General features: G+C 42.5%; 1 protein-coding gene across 1 annotated transcript in view; it reads right to left on the reverse strand.

Moving 5' to 3' along the window:
• Nucleotides 1-24,713, reverse strand: part of LOC115479673 (nuclear receptor corepressor 2-like) — a 667,653-nt gene that overhangs the window by 168,199 nt on the left and 474,741 nt on the right. Inside the window, exon 16 of the mRNA XM_030217748.1 lies at nt 16,354-16,526. Coding sequence (XP_030073608.1) covers nt 16,354-16,526 — 173 coding nt within the window. The remainder of the gene's footprint in view (nt 1-16,353; nt 16,527-24,713) is intronic.

A 24,713-nucleotide genomic window follows, 5' to 3' on the forward strand; every position in this document is an offset into this window, starting at 1 on the left:
TCGGCGTCTTTACACAAGGCGTGTGCGTGGCTCGGGCATCCTTCGGCAGGCTTCGTCCTTCCTGGCTCCCCCCCCCCCCCTCCGTTAGAGTGCGTCCTCCATGACATCAGATGCCTTCCTCTCTTAGGGGAAAGCAGGCTTCTGGTTCAGGGCCTCAGCTACTTTTCTGGAAGTAGCACTGGTGCATTTCTTGTTATTTTTTGGTACACTGCCTACCTGACCTGAAGCCTGAATGTTGCCTGCCTGACCAATAAGCCTGAACCTGACCATTCACCTGAACGTCACATGCCTGACCTGAAGCCTGAACCTGACCATTCGCCTGAACGCTGTCGGCCTGACCTGTAGCCTGAACCTGACCTTGCTGTCTACTTGCCGCCTGCCTGTACCTGTTATCCTGGACCTGACTCTCCTTTCTGCTTAGCTAGTTCTGTTCCTGCCCAGTCCCTCCTAAGTCCTATCAGCCGCCAGAATCCAGGGGCTCAACTGCTGGGGAACGGAGGCCATCACAGGTGAAGCTCTGGGCTTTCCGACCGCTACTCCAAGAATAGAATCCACAGGCTTCTGGCCTGATAGACCTGTTCTTGGAACAGCATAAGAGCTCGCAACCAGTGGCCATCACTGGGACCAGCGTGATCGACCATGACACGTATGCAAAATTATCTCATGCATATTCAGTGTGTGTATCCTGAAAACCTGACTGTATAGACGATACAGAATGGGCATCTCACCTTCTGCTGCATTAGACAACTTCTCCCAAATCTCCACTGCAAACCCAGGCAACCAGTAATTTTCACCACTATCAGTCCAGAGTAGACTCGTCAAACTTCCCTTAATATCTGTATATGGTGCATTCTACAGCAAAGTCCCTGGACTGGCTCAGTTGAAACATTCATTTCAGCATGGATTTAATGCCATTGTCCACCTCAAATGAAAGCTCTTGTCAGGGAGGGTGGCAAGAGGTTTTACTGAACATGTAGCCTTCTTTATAAAAAAAAAAAAGAATCCACTAAACAAATTACTGGTGGTGTGTTGAACGCTGCCCTGGAGAGCTCTGTGTGTGTCTCATTTTTGGCCTGAGACCATGAAGAAGCAGCGAAACGCTGGCCATCATCGGCTTGGAGCAGGAAGTGAAGGATTACACAGCACAGAGCAGCTTAATCCATTAAGCACCACTTCTAAAAAGATAAGTGTAATTGTGTATAATGGGTACTCCATAGTGACTTAGTAGTGATCTACATCTACAACATCACTTAGAATAATTTTCAACAATAGATACTAGAAGAGGATTTAGATCTGTGGCATTATAAGGTTTTTTGGCCAGTGATGATAAGCTCCGTGAGATAGATATTAATCTTGGAGCTCTTTGAGGCCATTTTCCTTTAAATAAAGTCTTCTTTGATTTAGTGGAATTTTCGTTAATTTTTGAGCCTTCTTTTATCATCCATACTACCAGGAAAACAGATGACTGTTTTAAACTGAAAATTAATAAAGAAAACAAACATTACCCCCTGGAACCACATTCATCCTCTTGTCGGTAAGGCTGGCAGAATGACCCCAGTCTACTTTATAATCAAGCAATAACGCTTTGATGGGTAGTGCCCCAGATTCTATAAATTTGTGCATCCAAATTTATGCCTAACATACAAATTTGTGCATGGAAGTTATAGATAAGGGCAGTTGCATACACAACTTAATTTCATAACTGGCTGTTAATTGGAGTTAGCAGCCAATTATTGGCTTAAAATGCTGTTAATTGGCACAAGCAACTGCTCTTAGTCATTATTCTAGAAGTTGTGTGCCCCAATTCCATCACGTGTAACTTCCAGGAGGGTGTGAATGCGGGAGGGTTTGGGTATGCAGTTTACAGAATATAAGTACTAAACCAGCTTTTCACATGGCGTAAGTGCCCGCGCCTAAACTGTGTACTTACACTAGTATTCTATAACAGTAGTTCTGCGTGGAACTGCCATTATAGAATTTATGCTTACAGGGGGAATTCTATGTATACCCCCCCTGGATTCTATATAGCACGCCTAGAGTTAAACACAGTTCTGCGCGTACATCTAGGCGTATTCTATAACTACACACGCAGATTGTTTTAACAAGCTAAGCATTAACAGCTCTTAGCAAGCCATAACGAGCACTAATTGACAAAAATTAGAATTTGCATGCGTACATTGCTAAGCATATTCTGTGATGTACTGTACCTAAATTCTAACGCACACAGGCAAAAAGGGCCGTGTTTAGGGGCATGGAAATGGGCGTTTCATGGGCATTCCAAAATCTATACCTGTTGTTATAAAATATGGGCCAGTGTGCGTAAGTGTATGTGCAGAGATTTACACCAGCTTTTCGTTGGTGTAAATGGACTCACGCAGATTTACACGTATGAACCACGCCTAAGCGTATTCAAATACTGCACATAGATCTACTAACAGTAATTAGAATAAGCTTAGGTGTAATTGCCTAACACGTGTTAATTTTAGGCACCTAATATATAGAATTGGGCCCATGGCATGGAACTCTGGGTGCGCTATACAGACTCCGGTGGTTAGTGCACATCATCCAGGCACCTAAATTTTGGTGCTCTTTGGAGGCAATTCTATAACTGAGCACCTCCATTTAGGTTCCCCAAGGGCATGCGGTAAGTCCCTGTTATATAACAGAACCTAGGGCCCTGTTTACAAAGGCGCACTAGCGTTCATGTTCACGGAGAGGGTGGTGGATATGTGGAATGCCCTCCCGCGGGAGGTGGTGGAGATGAAAACGGTAATGGAATTCAAACATGCCTGGGATAAACACAAAGGAATCCTGTTTAGAAGGAATGGTTCCGTGGAATCTTAGCGGAGATTGGGTGGCGACGCCGGTAATTGGAAACAAAACGGGTGCTGGGCAGACTTCTACAGTCTACGCCCTGATCGTGACTGAATAGATAGGGATGGACTGGACTGTAAATTTTAAGGGGCTTCAACATTAGTTTCAGAACTTAGTACAAGAACAGTACTGGGCAGACTTCTACGGTCTGTGCCCTGAGAAAGGCAAGGACAAATCAAACTCGGGTATAAAGTATCACATACCATGTAAAATGAGTTTATCTTGTTGGGCAGACTGGATGGAATTTACAGGTCTTTATCTGCCGTCATTTACTATGTTACTATGTACCAGCTCAGGAAGTCTATTCCAGGCATATGGTGCAGCAAGATAAAAGGAACGGAGTCTGGAGTTCGCAGTGGAGAAGGGTTATCTGCCGTCTTTTACTATGTTAGTGCACGCTGTGTTGGTGCCCACAATATTCCTATGGGCACCTACACGTTAGCGTGCGCTAATTTTTAGCACACGTTAAAGAATGCTTGCACGCTTTTGTAAACAGGGCCCCTAGCAGCCTAGGTTCCATTATTGAATCCTAGCATAAGCCAGTATCGGCACACCTAACATTTAGGTACCTACACTTATGCCAGCCTTAGAGCTTGTGTTAAGGGCGGACACCTAAATGTGGATAGAATGAATATAATTTACAGTATTCTATAAGTTACCTGCTAAATGGGAGCCCTGCCTTTATCCCGCCCATGCACCTCCTCTGTGCATGCTGTTTGCAAATACCGCTTGTAAGTTAGGCAGGTAGATACAGAATAACACTCAGGCCTATTAGTGACATTTATATAAGTACAGTGCACATGTGTTGGTATACCATACATTTATGCATGTAACCCTTCCCCTAATTCAGCTGCCAAAATTTGCATGTGTAAATTTGGGCACGCGTAATAAAACTGAATGAGCCAATTAGTGCCAATAATTGGCTTTTTAACATACAATTATTTACTTTAAAATCTTATATACCGCCTAAACCTAAGCGGTTCAGAAAATACAAACATAGCTTAAAATCACAAAAAACAAAAAATTTCAATGACAAAAATACACAAAAGTGGTACTACTCTGACCATCTCAATTCAAGCAGAACATTGAATACGGAAACTAATGCCACTTGTAGTCCCCGCCTATAGGCAACAGCATCTTTGCATGAAAGCCTCCACAGTTGACACTTCAACAGTTCTTTTTAATTGAAGTGCACCAGCACTTAAGCGCAAATGTCCTGGAATCAATTATGACGTATGTGCTTAAATTTACACACGTGATCCACACCTACATTCTATGCGCATCCCAAAAAAGGGAGCATGGAAATGGGAGTCAGGAGCGGATCGTGGGGGTGGTTTTCGGTTACTTGAGCAATAAGGGGGGTTCCGTGTGTACCTTTAGGCAGGAGCATTTGCATCATATTTTCGTTGGTGCAAATGGACGCACCTAAATTTTCACATGATCTCTGGAACTTTAGACGCAGCTTATAGAATAGTGCAGTGGCTCCCAAACCTCTCAGCCAGACAGGTTTTGAGGATATCCACAATGAATATTCATGAGAGAGACTTGCATGCACTGCTTCCACTGCATGCAAATCTCTCTCATGAATATTTGTCGTGGATATCCTGAAAACCTGACTGGCTGGGGTGCCTCCAGCACCAGGTTTGGGAACCACTGGAATAGTGCTTAAGTGGTTTTTTATTCAGTGCTGATTTTTTAGGCGTGATTTATAGAATTCACCCCAACATGCACATTATTTTAAGTGCCTGGTTTATAATTGCCCTTCTCATGGATGAGCTTAAGGTGCTAGGTCAAGTATCATGCCTTTTTACCTCAGTGCTAAGTGGTTAATACCTTGTCTTCCAGTGAATCAGGTTGCTTTGAATGTTACCCAAAAATCTATTTGACCTAAGATAATGTTTGTATATAGACAGGTTGCACACAATAAGAACCTTTCTTATCCTCTGATTTTTATTATGTGTACCCAGTGATGTGCTGAAGCAGGCTCTCACAGGCTCTCGAGAGCCGTTTGTTAAGTTTTTAAGAATTTTGGGAGCCGGTTCTCCATGGCTACGTTAACAAATGGATCCCATAATGTGGGCTTGGGCCCCTCCTGAATTCTCTTTTACTTTGCTGGCGAGAGAGAGCCCACTGTTAATTTACCAGCACACCCCTGTGTGTACCTGAACACTAGATGAACAACTCATCTCTTCCCACAGAAAAACAAAGCACCAACCAACCCAAAATGCTAGAAAAAGAAGACTGTCTTTTGCAGCTGCGTGTTCTCAGGTACTGTTCAATATCTTTCAATGCATGCACTGCAGATCGAAATAATAGTAGAATATGCTAGAGCCCTCATCTAAAAGCTCCGATTGCAATCAAGCACGATGGATTATTGCACAGTAAAACACGCCTCACGGTGTTTGCATTTACTACGGCTACCTGCATAATTTTATACTCAAAATGCTCTACTGGCTGAATTAATGGCTACACTGAGCTAAACGGGTATTATATTGTAGCACACAGTAATAACATCTGTAACAAAGAGCTCTTTTTTCTTTTGTAAAATTTCAATAAAAAGTTTTTTTTTTTTAGGAATTTCACTATATTCCTAAATTTAGGAGCATTGAGTGGAAACTATGCCGGTTTTAAGGCAGAGAAAAAAAAAGTCAGGAGCTTAGTACTGATATTCAGCAGTAATTAGGCTCATAAATCTAGGCAAATAATAGCAGACCTAAATTTATAAGAATAACGTTTAAGCTCCTAAGGGGTCCTTTTACTAAGCTGTGGTAAAAATAGGCCTCAGCACACCCTTACTTGGGTCATTCCCACACACTAAGGCCATTTTTACAGCAGCTGTACAAATCATGATTTTTCCATTAATGGCATTGCTGTAATGTTGCCATTAGCGCACAGCCATTTTTAAACATTACCACAGGAGCACCTACTGCCTCCTATATTGTAGGGATTAAGGGGGTCTTTTACTAAAGCTTAGCTTGTTATCTGCAGCAGGTCCCAATTTTATTCCCAAGGGCCTTGCTTCAGATAACTCGAACTAAGCTTTAGTAAAAGACCCCCTATGAGTTCCTATGTTATCCATGGACTAACCAGTTAAGGCGCAGTAAAGTAGATGCATTAACTGGATAGCACAGAACACCCACCTTTCCACCCCTGACATGCCCTCTCAAAAAAGTACATAAAATTATTTAGCACACTGTTAGCAATTCTGCAGTGTGTCCCATGGTAGTCCATTTTTGCTGCATTAGGCACATGTTAGCACCTAACATAGCTTAGTACAAGGGTCCCTAAATTAAGATGAATTTTCACCTGAAAAAACATATGCTCTTGTTTGGCTGAAAATAGGGAACAAATTTAGGAGCTTAGCTTTGTTTTTGTTTTAAATATGGGGTCGTGAATGGGGTGTATGTCCTGTCAAGAGAAGGACCCCAGACTAGGAAGAGTGCTAGAACTGGACTTGGATTTGAGGTTAGTCCCATGGGCTGCCCACTTAGTTAGGGTGAGGACGTTGAACCCTGCTTGGGAGTTAGAAGCTGATCAGGGAAAGGTGTGCGGGTGGTGGCAGATAGGGACTAACCCTTCTAGGATCTATTTATATAATTCCCTGAACACTGGGAGCGCAAGACATCCATCCAGAAGCTGTAATAGCAAACTCATTTAAATAGGATTTGCGTAGGCAGATAAACTATGGACATTCCTTACAAATAGGACCGGAGAAAGGAGAAAAGGCCCCTGTTAGGCAGAAAGGAGGAATATCTGTTCTCCCCAGGATATTCTAGGACCAATAGGTGATGAACTGCTGGGGAATTACCAATTCACCCTTACCGTAAAGGGAGATCCATTTAAATTGTTTTGAATATCAGCTGAATTTTTAGCAGAGACATTCCCAGAGACACACTTAGGAGGACAGGTCTGCAACAAGGTGCATACTTTTGTCTTTTCAAAAGTACACATATTTTAGTAAAAAAAAAAAAAGAATCTACAGGAAGGGAAGTTCAAGTGTCTGTAAGGCACTTTTCAAAGTGAAAGTACGTATGTGCTTTCAGTTTCAAAACTGGTGCAAATTCTTTGAGTAACAAGTAACTGACTTTGCAGTTATGTGGGAGGTAAGAAAACTGCTTCATATCTCTTTCAAAAGTAGGCTGTGGGGCTTTAAACAAAGAAACAAAAAATCCCACAAACGTATATACTGAGTGCTGCTATGTGGCTGGGATGTAATTCTGGTGTTCTACTTCTGACCCAACTCTTGCACGAGAGTTTATATGGTGTCCTACCTCAAGACTGGTCTTCAAGACCTACAAATTGAGGGTGTCTTTTACTAATGGAGTGAAGGAGTGGCCTAATGGTTACAGCACCCCATCTTGACATCCAGACCTGGTCAGTTCAAATCCCACTGCTGCTCCTTGTGATCTTGGGCAAGTCACTTAACCCTCCATTGCCTCAGGTACAAACTTAGATTGTGAGCCATCCTGGGACAGAGAAATATCTAGTGTACCTGAATGTAACTCACCTTGAGCTACTACTGAAAAAGGTGTGATCAAAATCCAAAATAAATAAAATAATGGGTCTTATGGCAGATAGCACTAACCTTTAGTACAAGACCCCCTGACTTTCTTGGAGCAATACTTAGCTCCCACTAATTTGAGGGCTGCTGAGCCAAGCAAGAGAACCTAGTGGGAGATTTGGAAATTTCTGAAATAAGTTACATGTGTGTTTGTTGACTCAAAGTGGAGGAGTGGCCTAGTGGTTAGAGCACCGGTCTTGCAATCTAGAGGTGGCCGGTTCAAATCCCGCTGCTGCTCCTTGTGATCTTGGGCAAGTCACTTAACCCTCCCATTGCCTCAGGTACAAACTTAGATTGTGATCCCTCCTGAGACAGAGAAATATCCAGAGTACCTGAATGTAACTCACCTTAAGCTATTACTGAAAAAGGTGTGAGCAAAATCTAAATAAATAAATAAAGGAGAAGAGTACGTCTAGATCAGGGTTCTTAATCCAGTCCTCTGGACACATGCAGCCAGTCACATTTGCAGGATACCCACAATGGATATGCATGAGATAAATCTGCATACGATGGAGGTAGAATATGCAAATTAATCTCATGCATAATCATTGTAGATATCCTGAAAACCTGTCTGGCTGGGTCTGTCCCAACAACTGGGTTGAGAACCTTGCTATAGATACTGACTTTGGACTGCACCCACGTGAGTAATGTAAACTAAACTTTCACATATGTCTGCCTGGAACTGAAGCCCCATGTTGTGTGTGAAGTCCTTTGAAACAAACAGACTCATGCTCATGCTACAACCCCGCTACCTATAAGCCAGGACTGTACTGTTATGCTGCTGTTTTGAAAAAAAAAACAAACAAGCTTGAAACACAAAGTCTGTGGCTTGCATTAACAGAGGCTCCTGACACTTATGCAGCTGGATTGGACAGTCCTCTCCTACTCCCAAGATGTATAGTTAAAATATAGGTCTATGAATTGGTTGTAATTCAGAGAATGTTCCTCCCCAGCTTCAAGATTCCAAATGGCAGTGAATAAATAAATAAATAGAAAATTGCACCTCCCAATTGATATAAAGTACCTGCTGGTACTCCATTGCCCCAGGTACAAAATACTGCTTATACTGTTTGGAAAGGCGGTATATCAAGTCCTATCCCCTTTCCCTTTCATCTGGGTACCAGCAATAGACTGGCACCCAGATAAGTTAGGACAGTCTTTCTGCTGTCCTAGCTTTATCTGGATAGTTACAAATACAAACAGGCAAAATACCGCAACACACAAACAGGCAAAATACCACAACACATTTTAATGCATTTCTGCAGTAGCCTGTTTTTGCACTAACTGTGCATTAACCCCCTAATCCTAAAAAAGTTGCCAAAAATTGAGCGTGCAAATTTGGGTGCATGCCCATTTTGCAAAGGCAATTTAACTAAATAAACTAATCAGCAACAATAACAGGCTTTTTAACAAGCAATTATTGGCACCGATTTAATTGGAACTTACGCGCCTAAATTTTACATGCGAGTAATAAAATGGGTGTGGAAATGGGAGGGACGAGGGCGTTCCTAGCGCTTATGCACGTTGTTATAGGATATGGGGGATACACGCCCAATTTAGGCACATATATTTGCACCACATAGTAACACAGTAACATAGTAGATGACGGCAGATAAAGCCCTGTAAGGTCCATCCAGTCTGCCCAACAAGATGAACTCATTGTTATGTGCTACTTTCTATGTATACCTGACCTTGATTTGTCCTTGCCATTTTCAGGGCACAGACTGTAGAAGCCTGCCCAGCACTAGCTTTGCTTCCCAATTACCGGTGTTGCCACCACGCTTCAGTCGATGCAAATGGCCACACCTAAAGTTAAGCGCGTGTTTCTAGCATAAGTGCTATTATATAAACCTCACCTAACTTTCAACATGGCTTATAGAATAGTGTCTTTTTCAGCGCAATATATAGAATTCACTCCTAAGGGCTTAACACCCTATATCCTTATAGTCGAATAAGATATATTTCCAAACAAGCGTTACTAAACAACTGAACAGAAACATGAACGTTTACATCTTAAATTCATATTTTAAAAAAATCCAAAAGATTCTACCATCATCAATCCACAGTTAATGCTGCATTTCACACTAATCATAACATAAACCAAAGAAAAATTACCTGTAGTGAAGACGATTAATCACAGCCACTTTGGAAAGCATAAATGTGCACTCCCACTAAAAAAAGGAGCCTAAGGCTGAATCTCCATTGTCTTAACAGTGCTGGGAACTTGGAAACCACGCTCAACCAAGCACCAAACAATCACTGTTACTTAATGTACAGTCCATGCAAAAAATAAATTATATACCAAAAAAATAAACCTACTAATGTGTTTTGGAAATGGCTGTCAGGTTTTAAAACAATTACTTTCTCAGGCCACGAGCCAGTATACAGATGAGGAATAACATTCAGCCCTACCATCACAGGGAAACCAGATCCAAACCTTTCCCATGCGCAACTGAGTTCCGATTCCAAAATATGATGCAGTCAAAACTAAATTCAAACAGAGGTGAGGAAACTCATCATAATATGGTAACCAGCTAGAGTATAAAAGTACTGGCATAAAGCAAATATCAGGGAGTGAAAAAAGGCGGAGGAGGTGGGGGTAAACTACAGCAGCATGGCTGCTAGGAGCAACCATGGTCATAAACTAAATTCAGAGAGAACAAGGTGGCCGTATGTTTCTGACTCATTAGTTTTGATGGTTGTGTTTCTTAGAAAGCTTGGTGACTGTATTTCCTAAAAGGCTTGGTGATGAGACAAGGAAGCAGAGTTGACAAATCTGCGGTTTTCCCACCCAATCGGGTAGGTGTTTAAAAGCATCTGTGGGAAATTTCAACCTGTCGCAGATTTTGGACTACTTTCTTACACTCCCATGGCCACACACTGGAGGCCCTCAGGGTTGCCAGGTGGAAAATATTTTTCCAGCCTAAAGGAGCCCAAAATCCAGCCCAAAACCCGCCCAAACTCAAACCCCGCCCCTGACACCCCCGCCCCCGTGTCATCACCCCGCCCCCGCCGTCATCAACCCCGCCCCCGCCGTCATCGGCCCCGCCTTCCCCGTCACTAACCCCGCCTCCCACGTCACTAACCCCGCCTCCCACGTCACTAACCCCGCCTCCCCACATCACTAACCCCGCCCAAAAACGTCACTAACCCCGCCCACCGCGGCCGAAAAAGCCACCTAAAAAAACCGCCCGAAGCACAAAAACCAGCCCAAAAAAACGCAACCCGCCGCGGGCAAAAATTTCCAGCGGCGGGTCGCAGAAAACCGCCCAATTGGGCGGTAAAACCGCCCACCTGGCAACACTGGAGGCCCTGGAGAAGAGAAACAAAACTACTGGACATCCAGAATGAGGCTTGAAATGAGTTTCGAGCCTCTTACTGGATGTCCAATGGGAAAGGCTGTGATAGGTGATGTCACGCTAAGCCTGCTTGTTGTGCTCTTACACAGTATATACAGTCAGGTCCACTCGCTGAGGAGTAGCCATGACGAGCACGTGGGCCACGCCGGAAGACAGAGACAGATCACACTGGTGCAGACTGGTTAGGGGTAGGCATGGTGACACAACAAGGTTTTAAGTTCGGTTTTAAATTGGGCTACTGAGGAAAAGTTGGCACAGGTAAGGTGGGAGGGCTTTCCAGAGTTCTGGTCCCTATACTGAGAATATAGAATGTTGTGAAAGTTCATGTGTAGTTAGTGGGGACGTGTAAGTGATGTCATTGCGCAGATCTGAGAGTCTTGCTGGGGTAGTATGGAACAATGTATCTAGAAAGGTAAGCCGGTTCATTCAAAGTGTGAATTTTGAATACTAATAGTAGGATTTTATATGTCATGCGATATGAAATTGGAAGCCATTGTGCCTCTTTGAGAGAAGGTGTAACATGATCAAACTTCCTAAGGCAGTAGATGAGCTTAATGGCAGTAGGACAGTGTCACACAAATGTTTACGGTCTGTACCCTATAAATGGCAAAAGAAAGATGAAGATTCGGCAACTCCAGTAGTTGGGAACTAAGGTTGGTACTGGACAGACTTCTACAGTCTATATCATGTTGTTGGATAGACAGTGCAGGTCTTTATTTGTCATAGTAACATAGTAGATAAAGACCTGTCTGCCCAAAAGTCACATTCATTATCAATTCAAGATTAAATTCACATGGAACTTAATATTATATACTTGATCATGGTCTGTCTTTGGTGTTTCTGACACCTAGATTGTAGAAGTCCGCTTGGCTCTGTCCTTATGTTCCAACTACTGGAGATGCCGTCAAAGCCCACTCCAGCCAATCCAAATCCTTGTCATTTGTGGGACAAAGACCGTAAAAGTCTGCCCAGCACTGTGCTCACATTCCAAATTACTGGAGCTTCCGTCGAAGTTCTCTCCAGCCCATCCTACAATCAGACTGAAATATGCAGGACTCAGACCATACAAGCAAGCCCAGCACCAGCTTTAGTTGATATTGCCAGAGTTGCCATCTAAGCATCACTTGACATTCAAACATATATGCAAACCTTTAAGCTCTGTTTTTTTTATATCATTCATTTTCTAATTAGAGAGCCTCTGTTAATCCCACACCTTTTAGAATTCCGCCATAGTTTTTTTTTCTCCGCCATCTCCCTCAGGGGGCATTCCAGGCATCAACCACCCTCTCTGTGAATTTTCTGATATTTATTTTAAAAATTTTATAGACCACCTAAAACTAGGTGGTTTCCAATAATATAGTCATATTACTCCTGAGTCTACCACCCCGCAACCTTAATTCACGTCCTCTAGTTTTAACATTTTCTGTTCTCGGGAAACTGTTTCTACATTAATACCTTTCAAGTTTTTAAATGTCTGTATCGTATCTCCTCTAGAGAATACATATTCAGGTCTCCCAGTCATCTTTTACTATGTTAGTGCATCCTTTTTGTGGGGCTAACTTTATCTGGGGTCTTACTTAGTCAGAACAATGCATTTTAACACTAACCAGGTAAGTTCCAGAGCCCCTCCTACTCCACCTACAGACCAGATAGCGCCATGGTGGTCACAGCTGATGATCAGCTGCATTAACATTGGACACTAAAGGGGGTTAGTCTCCATCTCTTATTTCCCCTCTAAAAAAAGGTTTGTTTTGTTTTTTCACTTCTAAATGCAGCAAGTGGTTTTCATATCAGCCAACTGAATAACATGGTAAACATCTGTCGGTACCACAGCTGTATTTATTTTTTTGTTATTTTTTGTTATTTTTGTTACATTTGTACCCCGCGCTTTCCCACTCATGGCAGGCTCAATGCGGCTTACATGGGGCAATGGAGGGTTAAGTGACTTGCCCAGAGTCACAAGGAGCTGCCTGTGCCTGAAGTGGGAATTGAACTCAGTTCCTCAGGACCAAAGTCCACCACCCTAACCACCACTCCTCCACTGTTGCTACTATGTGGCCGCGCAGGCTTCTGCTTCTGTGAGTCTGACGTCCTGCACGTACGTGCAGGATGTCAGACTCACAGAAACAGAAGCCTGCGCAGCCTTCTACATGGAATGTTGCTAGAATTAGGGGGTAAGTGCTCCCACTTTAAATCCCAGTAGTTACTGCGTACTAAGGGGTACATTAATGCACAGCCTGCATAAAACATACCCTCAAAAAGAAAAGTGTTAGATTTGCAGTTAACATGCACTAAAATCTGTGTTAATTTCAAATGCTAACTCCCTTTAGTAAATATGCACCTATATCAACACTGTTTTTACTATACAAAGCTTGCTTTCTGCATAACTCTGTCAAAACTTGACCAATTTCAATAAAATTTGGGATACATCATCCTGAATAAATTTGCAATAAGCCTATATTCACTCCCGCCACCTTACATAAATGATATTACCACCACCTAGCGATTATTATTATGACACACGCAGATGCCATTTTGATTTGAACATAAACAGTTACTATGGCTTTCAGCAATGACATGTTATAGTATTTATATTCCGCCAACTTCCCCCCCCCCCCCCCCCCCCCACAAAAAAAAGGTTCAAACCCAATTACAAGAAATCAATATATAACAAACAATGATCATACAAGTCAATAACAGAAAATTATATTTTCTAAATAAATACGTTTTCAAGCAGGAAGACAGTAAATCGGGAGGATCCAATCCTTTAAGCATTTGTATCTGGAGAAAGGTTATGTTTCTCATAGGCTGGTGCAAGGGTTTCCAGAAAAGAAGTGGAAGACAGTAAGTATAGAATATGACAGTGCAACACCTCTTCGAGTGAAGCTTCATTGGCTTCCCTTTAGAGAAAGAATACATTTTAAAGCCCTCACTATGATTAATAAGATAATAAATGGAGAATCCCCTAACTACATGAACAACCTAATCGACCTCCCAGCCAGAAACAGAACATTGTAATCTCGTACCCACCTCAATTTACACCTCCCAAACAGCAAAGGTATTAAATATAAGACCTCTTATGCATCCAGTTTCTCCTTCTTGGGCAGCCAGCTTTGGAATGCTCTGCCTAGATCCATCCGAAAAATCAACCACCATTTACCCTTCAGGAAAATATTGAAGACCCACCTCTTTAAGAAAGCTTACCCGACTGACTGTACTTAAACTTTTAAACTTATCCACTTGATCCTGGGTCCTGAGGACTGTTATACCTCGGACTTTATCTCCCAATAATCTTTCTTTACCATCCTTCCTATTTTTAACCCTCCCCTATCTCTTTTCCTTTTGATTTTCTATCTTTGCTTGCCTCTAATTTTTAACTCACATCTCCTCAAAACCTCACAATTACGTTTACTACAACTTGTAAGAATCTCATCTAGACTTTGTAACTGTATTTACTATGTAAGCCGCATTGAGTGGGAAAGTGCGGGGTACATTTGTAATAAATAATAATAATAATAATAATGTTTTGAAGAAATTGCAAAAAACAGGCTCAACTAATTGCCAGTCAGGAAGCAGAAGGGAACAATCAGTTTTGCAATCAAGAAAACGTGACAGTTGAAGAACCAGGTAGTAAAGTGATGTTGTTTAGGTTAGGTGGCTAGGGTGAGCGTAAGCTTACTATAAATTTATTCAGGATGATATATCACAAATTTTATTGAAATTAGGTTTTGACAAGAGTTATGCAGAAAACAAGCTCTGTATCATTTTTGTTTTAAACAGGGTCTATAAGAACATAAGTGCTGCCATACTAAAACAGATCGAAAGTCCATCAAGCCCAGTATACTGTTTCCAGCAGTGGCCAATCAGGTCACAAGTACCTGGCAAGATCACAGAACAGTAAAACAGATTTTATGCTGCTCATCCTAGAAATAAGCGATGGATTTTCCCAAGTCTATCTTAATATGGGCTTATTGACTTTTCTTTTAGGAAATTATCCAAACCTTTTTAAAACCCTGCTAAGCTAACTGCTTTTACAACATTCTCTGTCAATGAATTCCAGAGTTACATTACAAGTTGAGTAAAGAAATATTTTCTCCAGTTTATTTTATATTTACTACTTAGTAGCTTCATTGTGTGCCCGCTAGTACTAGTATTTTTGAAAACAGAAAATAAGTGATTCACGTCTACCTACTCCACTCTACTCAGAATGTTATAGACCTCCATCATACCTCCCCCTCAGCCATCTCTTCTTTTTCCTAATAGGGAAGTCATCCTAGCCCTGTTATTACTTTCATTGCCCTTCTCTGTACCTTTTCTAATTCCACTATATGTTTTTCGAGATGCGGTAATCAGAACAGGCGCCGGTTTCTGTCTCTCTCCTGCTCCTGACAGGTCTCATGTGATCAGGTCCCGACAGAAGCAGGAGAGAGAAAACTCCGGCCCCGGGCCCCCCTTAGAGGCTGGGGAGGAGCAGACACAGGTGCTTTGGTGCCTCTTGTTTGGCTTTTGGGGGTCCCCAAGCCCCGCTAGCAGAAGCCTTCCTCCAGCGCTGTTCTCTGCTGCATTGCTTCTCCTGCGGCTGCTTTTCCCCCTCACATCGCACATGCTCAGTTTTGATGAAACTGAGCATGCATGACATGAGGGGAAAAGCAGCCGCAGGAGAAGCAATGCAGCAGAGAACAGCGCTGGAGGAAGGCTTCTACTGGCAACCCCCGCTAGCCAAGGTATGTGGAGTTGCAGCGGGGAACGGGGGGCAGGGAGGTGGGGCAAAATGCCCCCCCCCCCCAAAAAAAAAAAATTTTTTTTTAAGTGTGGCTATGCAACAGTCCTGGGGGGGGGGGGTGCCAGCAGCGGCAGCACTGCCTGGGCCCTGCTCAGTCTCTTGGCGGCCCTGGCTCAGAATTGCACACAGCATTTGAGTTGCAGTCATTTGGCCAACTTTCCTCTTGATTTGCTGCTAAAATATTCCACCAGTGTCGTTATGCTCATATTAGCCCTCTCCTCAAGTCACTTCACTGGCTTCCTATCCGTTTCCGCATACAGTTCAAACTCCTCTTATTGACCTATAAGTGCATTCACTCTGCAGCTCCTCAGTACCTCTCCACTCTCATCTCTCCCTACATTCCTCCCCAGGAACTCCATTCACTGGGTAAATCTCTCTTATCCACCCTTCTCCTCCACTGCTAACTCCAGACTCCGTTCCTTTTATCTTGCTGCACCATATGCCTGGAATACACTTCCTGAGCCGGTACGTCAAGCTCCATCTCTGGCCGTCTTCAAATCTAAGCTAAAAGCCCACCTTTTTTATGCTGCTTTTGACTCCTAACCCTTATTCACTTTGTTCAGAAACCTTATTTTATCATCCTCACTTTAATATTCCCTTATCTCTTGTTTGTCCTGTTTGTCTGTCCTAATTAGACTGTAAGCTCTGTCGAGCAGGGACTGTCTCTTCATGTTCAAGTGTACAGTGCTGCGTACGTCTAGCAGCGCTATAGAAATGGTAAGTGGTAGTAGTAGTAATGCTCTTCGTTAGGTTAAACAGAATCTCATGAAACATACCTAGGTCTGCATTCTGCTGTGGCCCTGCAGATTCCTCACTGTTAGCCTCATTTGCCATTGAGCGAGTGATCCGTCCTTTGCGCCTGCCCTGGCTATTTGCTGTTTTACGACCCTTACAGGCTAGAGCTTCTTTTTCATCGTTATCCTCTCCAGAAGTATCTTCGTTCTTTTCCCTAAATTAACAGAAAGAAAGGGAAAATTACTAATTTGCAGCGGTCAGTTTTTAACAATATATCCTCTTCTTTATTTTTGCAGATGCATGCAAATCCACCACCAGCAAGTTCAGAGATCAGTGGGAAACAGGTTTTAAGACAAGACTATCCAAATTCATCATAACCGCCTGTTAATTTATCTTACTGAAAGGGATCTGCTGGGGGAGGTCTGGAGAGCCTCTGTACAATGAAGCCAGATGTTCTGTTTAAGCCATGCATTTAATTACAACCATTACAGGCATCATGTTAAAGTGATTAAAAAAAAAAGTTACTAGAGCACACGCCCTGTTACCAATAAAGGGAAAGGAGATTAGCAAAATCAAACGTCTGTCTCTTTCAAAAATTACATTGTTTAAGTATTAAGAGAGACTTTTATTCAAAAGATGAATCAAGACATTCCTTCAAACAAAAAAAAAATGTCATTAAACTGCAGTGTGATGTACAAAGGAATGATGAAGCTATGAACATCGGTTTTCAAACTGTTGATGTCAAATTATCGTGATGAAGAGATCCCTGCAAAGGTCTCAGTGGTCAGCACCAAAGGAGTTTTACAGGAAAGTTGTTGGGTTTGTTACTGGGGAAAGACTGATAAATGTGTCATTTGCAGCTCTATTCAGAAAGTTGTGTTACTGGTTAATGTGAAAATACGCCTGTTATCCCACTAAAACTCTGCTTCCCTATGGTAATAATATAATACATGAGGCAACTGTCAAAAGAGACTTACCTGGATGAATATGCATTTAACTAGTCGGATTGCACTAGCTGAAAATTATCTCCCTCACTATAGCTAAAATTGTAATTCAACTTCCAAACTGTTAATGTTAACCACATTAAAAAAAAAAAAAAAAAGAGGAGGAGTTCTTAGGAACAGGAGAGTGCTTAAGCCAGGGAATGAAAACGGCATGCAAGAAGATTTGGTTTTCAAAACTACATGAACTATTTTAGCCTCTATCAGTTGCCTGCAGAAATTGCACTTGCAAACGTGCATGGCCCAGTGTGTACGCCCATATCTGCAGTTAATTGTTACTATATGGACAGGGAGGCAGCACACTTGTAAGATGACAGTCATTACATAAGTACATAAGAAATGCCACACTGGGAAAAGACCAAAGGTCCATCGAGCCCAGCATCCTGTCCACGACAGTGGCCAATCCAGGCCAAGGGCACCTGGCGAGCTTTCCAAACTTACAAACATCCTGTACATGTTATTCCTGGAATTGTGGATTTTTCCCAAGTCCATTTAGTAGTGGTTTATGGACTTGTCCTTCAGGAAACCGTCCAACTCCCTTTTAAACTCTGCCAAGCTAACCGCCTTCACCACGTTCTCCGGCAACGAATTCCAGAGTTTAGTTATGCGTTGGGTGAAGAAACATTTTCTCCTATTTGTTTTAAATTTACTACACTGTAGTTTCATCTCATGCCCCCTAGTCCTAGTATTTTTGGAAAGCATGAACAGACGCTTCACATCCACCTGTTCCACTCCACTCAATATTTTATATACCTCTATCATGTCTCCCCTCAGCCGTCTCTTCTCCAAGCTGAAAATGCCTAGCCTCCTTAGTCTTTCTTCATAGGGAAATCGTCCCATCCCCGCTATTATTTTGGTCGCCCTTACTGTAGACTAGTGGCTCCCAAATTAGTCCTCAGTGGCCCTCAGTCAGTTAGGGGTCGTTTTAATAAGAGTGGCCTGCGCTGGTGTAGACGCGTGTATTGGGCACGCACAGTTCATTTTTCAGTGCACCTGCAAAAAAAGGTCTTTTTTTTGGGTCAAAAATGGATGTGCAGCAAAATGAAAATTGGCACACGTCCATTTTGGGCCTGAGACCTTACCACCACCCACTGACTTAGTGGTAAGGTCTCACATGCTAACTGGGCAGTAATCGTCAGCACAGGTACAATGCTGATTACCACCTGGCAGTGCCGTGTGCTGGAAATTTTCCGGCGCACGTAGTGGGTGTGCGTAAAAAATTAAATTACTGCTCGGGCTGAACGGTAGCCGGGCAGTAGTTCCGAATTAGCGCACATTGGGCACATGTAGGCGCCTACGTGGCTTAGTAAAAGGGCACCTCAGGGTTCTGGTTTTTTCACAGTGAACATTCATGGCAGAAATCTTCAATATCTGGAGTAGTGTATGCAGGAAATTACTGAAGACCACCCTGTTCAAGAAGGCTTATGTTCCTGACTCAACCTAATTTTACCTCTTCTTCTGTCACAGCAAAATCCATAGACCCTTTTCATTTTTATTCACCCTTATTACATCTGCTGTTTTATATGATACCTTTACGTTCATCATTTTACATTGTATATAATGTTTAATTGTACTATTCTGAGCTGTAGTTTTCCCTACGGTCTTGTGTAAGCCACATTGAGCCTGCTTCTGATGGGAAATTGTGGGGTATAAATGTGTTAAATAAATAAACTATAGGTCATCCATATTCACTATGGATAACCCAAAATACAAATACAAATGCAACAAATAAATAAAAAAAAACTCCCAACTGGCTAGATGCTCCCGAAGACTGGTTTGGCATGGATTAATCGGACAAAGCCAACATGGATTTAGTCAAGGGGAAATCTTGCCTCACCAATCTGCTACGTTTCTTTGAAGAGGTGAATAAACATATGGATAAAGGTGAGCTGGTTGATCTTGTGTATCTGGATTTTCAAAAGGCATTTGACAAAGTAACTCATAAACAACTCCTGATGAAATTAGAAAGTCATGAGATATGAGGCAGTGTTTGTTCTACTGTGGATTAAGAACAGGTTAAAAGATAGAAAAAACAGGCACTAGGGTTAAATGGTCAATATTATCAATGGAGAAGGATAAAAAGTGGGGTCTCCCACAGATCTGTGCTGGGACTGCTGCTTTTTAAAATATTCATAAATAATTTAGAAACAGGAATAATGAGCGAGGTGATTAAATTTGCTGATGGCACAAAGTTACTCAAAAAGTTGTTTAAATCACAAGAGGATTGTGAAACATTGCAAGAGGACCTTATGAGATTGGGAGACTAGACACCCAAACGGCATTTACTCCAGGATTCTATATATCGTGCCTCGATTTACATATGGAAATCGAAACGTATTCCATAACAGTGCGCATAACTTAATTAATAAGCTAATCAGCGCTGATAATTGGATGTTAACAAGCAATTATAAGTAACTGACATTAATTAGAATTTATGCTCACTACTCGATAAAGCATATTCTGAAACGTGGTGTGCATAAACTTTACGCTGCATAGTTGAAAAGTGGGCATGGTTATGGGCGTTAAATGGGTGGGTCGTGGGCACTTGTAAAATGTATGCGTATTGTTACAGAATACATCCGCTCCATGCCTAATTTAGGCGTCTGGATTTACGCCAGGTTTTAGTTGATGTAATTGACCATGACTAAATTTAGTCACGCGGAGCAGTATTCTATAACGTACCCTAAATTAAAGTGTACGTTATAGAATACGCTTTGATTTCTGCATGGAAATCGAGGCGCAATATATAGAACCTAGTCCTTAATGTGCACAATTGCAAAGTGAAGCATGAAAGAAAGACTACATGATGCAAGTCACTGCCCAGGAAAAGGATCAAGGTGTCATCTTTGATGATACGTTCAAACCCTCCGCTTAGTGTGCAGCTAATAAAATGTTAAAACAAATGTGAAAAAATATTTCTTCACTCAACGTGTAATTAACCTCTCGAATTCATTACCACAGAATGTGGTAAAAGCAGTTAGCTTAGCAAGGTTAAAAAATGGTTTTGAACAATTTCCTAAAAGAAAAGTCCATAAACCATTATGAAGACGGACATGGGAAACCACTGCTTATTTGTAGGATGAGCAGTGTAAAATTTGTTTTACTTGGGATTTTACCTGGTACTTGGACCTGGATTGGCCGGTGTTGGAAACAGAAAATTGAGCTTGATGGACCTTTGGTCTGTCCCAATATGGCAATGCTTATGTTCCTATACCCCCAAAGACAGTTCGGGCATCACTTGTCTAAAGCAGATGTTCTTAACCCAGTCAGGTTTTCAAGATACCCACAATAAATATGTATGCAATAAGTTTTACATGCAGCTCTCTCTCATGCATATTCATTGTGGGTATCATGAAAACTTGACTGGCTAAGTGTGTCCCAAGGACAGGGTTGAGAACTCCTGGTCTAACACAACGTCAGCTGAAACACATACAGCACCCCTTCCCCCCCTCCCCACCCTGACTCCAGACCACAGCAACCAGGAACACCTCATCTATATTAATAATGCTCACCTCCAATTCTGAAGCTCACAGTGTTGCAAGGAAACACTGAAGCCCTGTACTGTTGCACCCTGTCAGCACCACTCACTATCACTCATACACCCGCCCTCAGCCACGCCCCTTCCGGACATAATTCGCTACCTGAATGTTCCATTGAGGCCCCAAGATCCTGCAACTTCCGTGAAGGGTTCGTGGATTCATGGTGGTGAAGCCTCTCCACTCACCCTGTCTGTCTGGCACGCCCTCGCGTCAAACGTCGTGACGTCCGGGGCGGAGCCATTTCGCTCGATCCGTGACGTCGCGCCCACAGCCCTTTCCACATGAACAACAGGAACGCAACCTCTGGCCCTGCCTGACAATCACCTCCCACTGCGCCGGCGATACACAAATGGCGCCCGACACGACCTTCCAAAACGCCAGGGAATGAAACTTGCAGATCTTGTTTGCCCTGGTATGTTACGTGCGTCGCCGTGCGAACAGGGGGGAGCAGCGGTACTGACGACCTCCGTAGGGGTAGAAAGGGGCTGCAGTGGGTGCGCACACTCGAAACGTCTCTCTCCAATCCCCTTGCTAGCACCCGTTTCATTTCGCCCAGAAACGGGCCTCTTTTACTAGTTATTTCTAAAGCAGTAACTTTGTACCTATTTGGTTTGGGGTCAATAGTCAAAGAGAGTTAATCAACTAGAAGTGGCTCTTACACAGTTAACTCCCACCGATCAGCTCCTGGACAGATATTCAGCGGCACTTAAACAGATAGTGCCACTGAATATCTGGTCCGACCTTCCTCAGAACTAGCCAGATAATGCCAGGGCAGTCTGGAGCCAAGAGTCTCCATATTCAGTGTAATTGCCAGATAGCTATTTGGGCATGTGGGCTGGATAAAAAGCTATCCAAACGTGCCAGGATAGCTCTCCACATACCGGAACTGAATACTGGCAATATCCGATAACCTCTAGGAGTCGCTGAAGAAGTACTACAGAGCAGTGCTCAATATCCTGGGACAGAAACAACACACATCCCCAAATTCCATAAAAAACACTACAAATTGCGAACACACAATTTACTTGAACATGTCAATTAGCACCAATAATCGAGATCTTAACAAGCAATTTATTGGTGCTATCTGGAATTAATTAAAATTTACACATGGGTTGAAAAAGGGGGCACAGCCATGGGAGGCTCAAGAGCAGATCAGGAGCGTTCCTTTAATTTACATGCATTGTTATAGAATAAAGGGAATCTGCGCATACCACAACGATCCATCCTAAATTCCAGTCAGCGAAACTTATACCAGAACTGGACACAACCAAACTCCATATACCTGATTGTCTTATCAATTGTTACGAATGAACTTTAACGCTACAACACTATATCTCTGATCCTGATAATGAACTCTTTATAATCTGCTTTCCTCTTATGAACATTTAATGCATTACCAACTTGTATTTCCTCATACCGGAAATGGCGATCGCCATTACGGAATAATGTAAGCCACATTGAGCCTGCAAATAGGTGGAAAATGTGGGATACAAATGCAACAAATAAATAAATTTAGGTACTGGGATTCACTGGTGTAAATGGTTGTGCCTAAATATAGTCGCAGTTCCTGGCACAAAGCGCTATCCTGTAAACAGCGCCTAACTTTAAGCACCATTTATAGGAGTAGCACTAAGCGATATATATATATATTTTTTAATTTGTATGAAGTCTTTATTAAGTATTAAAAAATCCCTGTACATAGGATACTACAGAGAAAAAGTATTTGCATAAAAGCAGGTGCAAATCTCTATACAAAGGGGTGAATTCTATAAATCACACCTAAAAAAAAAAAAATTGGCGCCAAACCTTCTGCTCCCCCCCCCCCCCCACAAGCGCTATTCTACAAGCCATGCTTTACAGAATAGCGCTTAAGCACAGGGGTTATGCGTAAATTTAGGCATGTCTACTTGCACCAATGAAAACGTGATGAAAATGCCCATGCCTAAATTCACGTGGAACCCTCTTATTCTATAATTGCGCATGTAACTGGAATCCATGCCCACACTCCACCTCTAAACATCCATGACCCTCCCATTTCCGTGCCCTCTTTTCCAGGAAGTGCGTAAAATTTAGAAGTGGGATCATGCACCTAAATTTACACATGTACATGTTAACTGATTTCAATTAGCACTGATAATTGCTTGTTACAAAGCCAATTATTGGTGCTAATTGGCTCGTTATTCAATTAAATTGCATACACAATTTGCGCACACAATTTTTAGCACTTTTTATAGAATTAGGAGGAACTGCAATTTTCAAAGGAAATGTGCACTCTTTGCCTTAGAGAATTAGTACAAAATCTGCTCCTACAGATTTGAAAATTGACCCAATAATACCCAACCCTCCATTAAATGATCAATTTTCAAAGACTTGGCCTATGCCAGGCACCTAATTTTCTGCTTAAGTGGATTTCAGCTGCCTAAAAGTAAGTACAAACTTTAACTTAAGGAGAGTCAATTTTCAAAGGCATTCAGTACTTAATTTAGGGGGTCAGGCATTTAAATTGGCCTTTTTGAAATGGACTAGGACAGTTCTTAAACTTAGGTCTCTTTGAGGGTGGCATTTGGGGGACAGGGGAAGAAAGGTTCATCAATTAACACTGATTTTCAGTGCCAATTGCTACCTAACGTAATTGTTAAATTAGGCGCCAACTGGCCTTAAGAACCAATAATAGCCCTTACGTTAATTGATGCTAATTTGCACTAATTTGTAATTACCTGCAGAACTGTACTTAAGTGCTATTCTATAAACCTAGGGGCCCTTTTACTAAGCGGCATTAAGGCGACCATGGGCTTACCGTATGCCAATCTGGCTCTACTGTCGGCCCAACACGGGAGCTGGCAGTAGTTCCACCCCCAGATGCGGCATTTCCAGCGCTAGTGGAAATATTAAAAAATATTTCTGCAGGGTTACCAGACGGTAGTCGGGCAGCGCCATGCTACCCGGTTTCCACCAGGTTAGCACGGGAGCCTTTACCGCCACTTCAATGGGTGGCGGTAAGTGCTCCCCCCCCCCCCCCCCCCCACACACACTCCATGGCCACATGGTAAGTGCAATCTTACTGCATGGCCATGTCTTATATTGGCCTTTTTACCCTCTGTGGTAAAAAGGGCCTCAGAGCGTGGCAAAAATGTACCTGCCGCTAGCGCAGGGCCCTTATTACCAAAGCTTAGTAAAATTTTGTCCCCGTGTCATTTTCTACTTTGAAACCTGATAATGAACTGGACTGTTTATGTTTGAGTGATGCGGACAATGAAATCTTGATTTTTTTGGAAAAACAAGCAAACATGCTGGCCACGACTAGCAAAGTTTGCATGGGGAATCCTGTACAATCCTAATACCAGTACATCTTCTAAGAAGACATTTTCTATTGCAGGAAGGACTGTGGAAGACAGGAGAGCTAGACTGAATCCTGAGATTGTTGATGACTTATTCGTGTACAGATTAAAAAATCATAACAGTGCTTCATAGGGCATATTTCTCCCCCACTAGGGTACACAGAACAGGTTGTATTTTGTACCCCTGGACATTTTAACAGAGTGGATTAGGATTCCTTGGGGTAGTAGAAGTCAGCTATTGTTGGTGCTGGAAGGCTCGAGGGTGGTGGTGGTGGTGGTGGTGGGGGGGGGGTTATTATGGTTGCTTTTTGTTATTATTGTTTTCTGTTTGTGATTTATACACAACAGTTGCACAACATATTGTTCCTTTTTATACTTTAATAAAAAGATTTAAATATAAAATCATAAGTGTTTGAGGCATCTGATGATGAAGACATAGCCCATGGGGATGGGACAGGGGCGGGGACAGAACCTGTGAGAACAGGGCGGGGACAGTACGGGGAACAGGACCCACAGAGATTGG

This window comes from Microcaecilia unicolor, chromosome 11 (assembly GCF_901765095.1).
Source record: "Microcaecilia unicolor chromosome 11, aMicUni1.1, whole genome shotgun sequence".
In the NCBI taxonomy this organism is placed as follows: domain Eukaryota; kingdom Metazoa; phylum Chordata; class Amphibia; order Gymnophiona; family Siphonopidae; genus Microcaecilia; species Microcaecilia unicolor.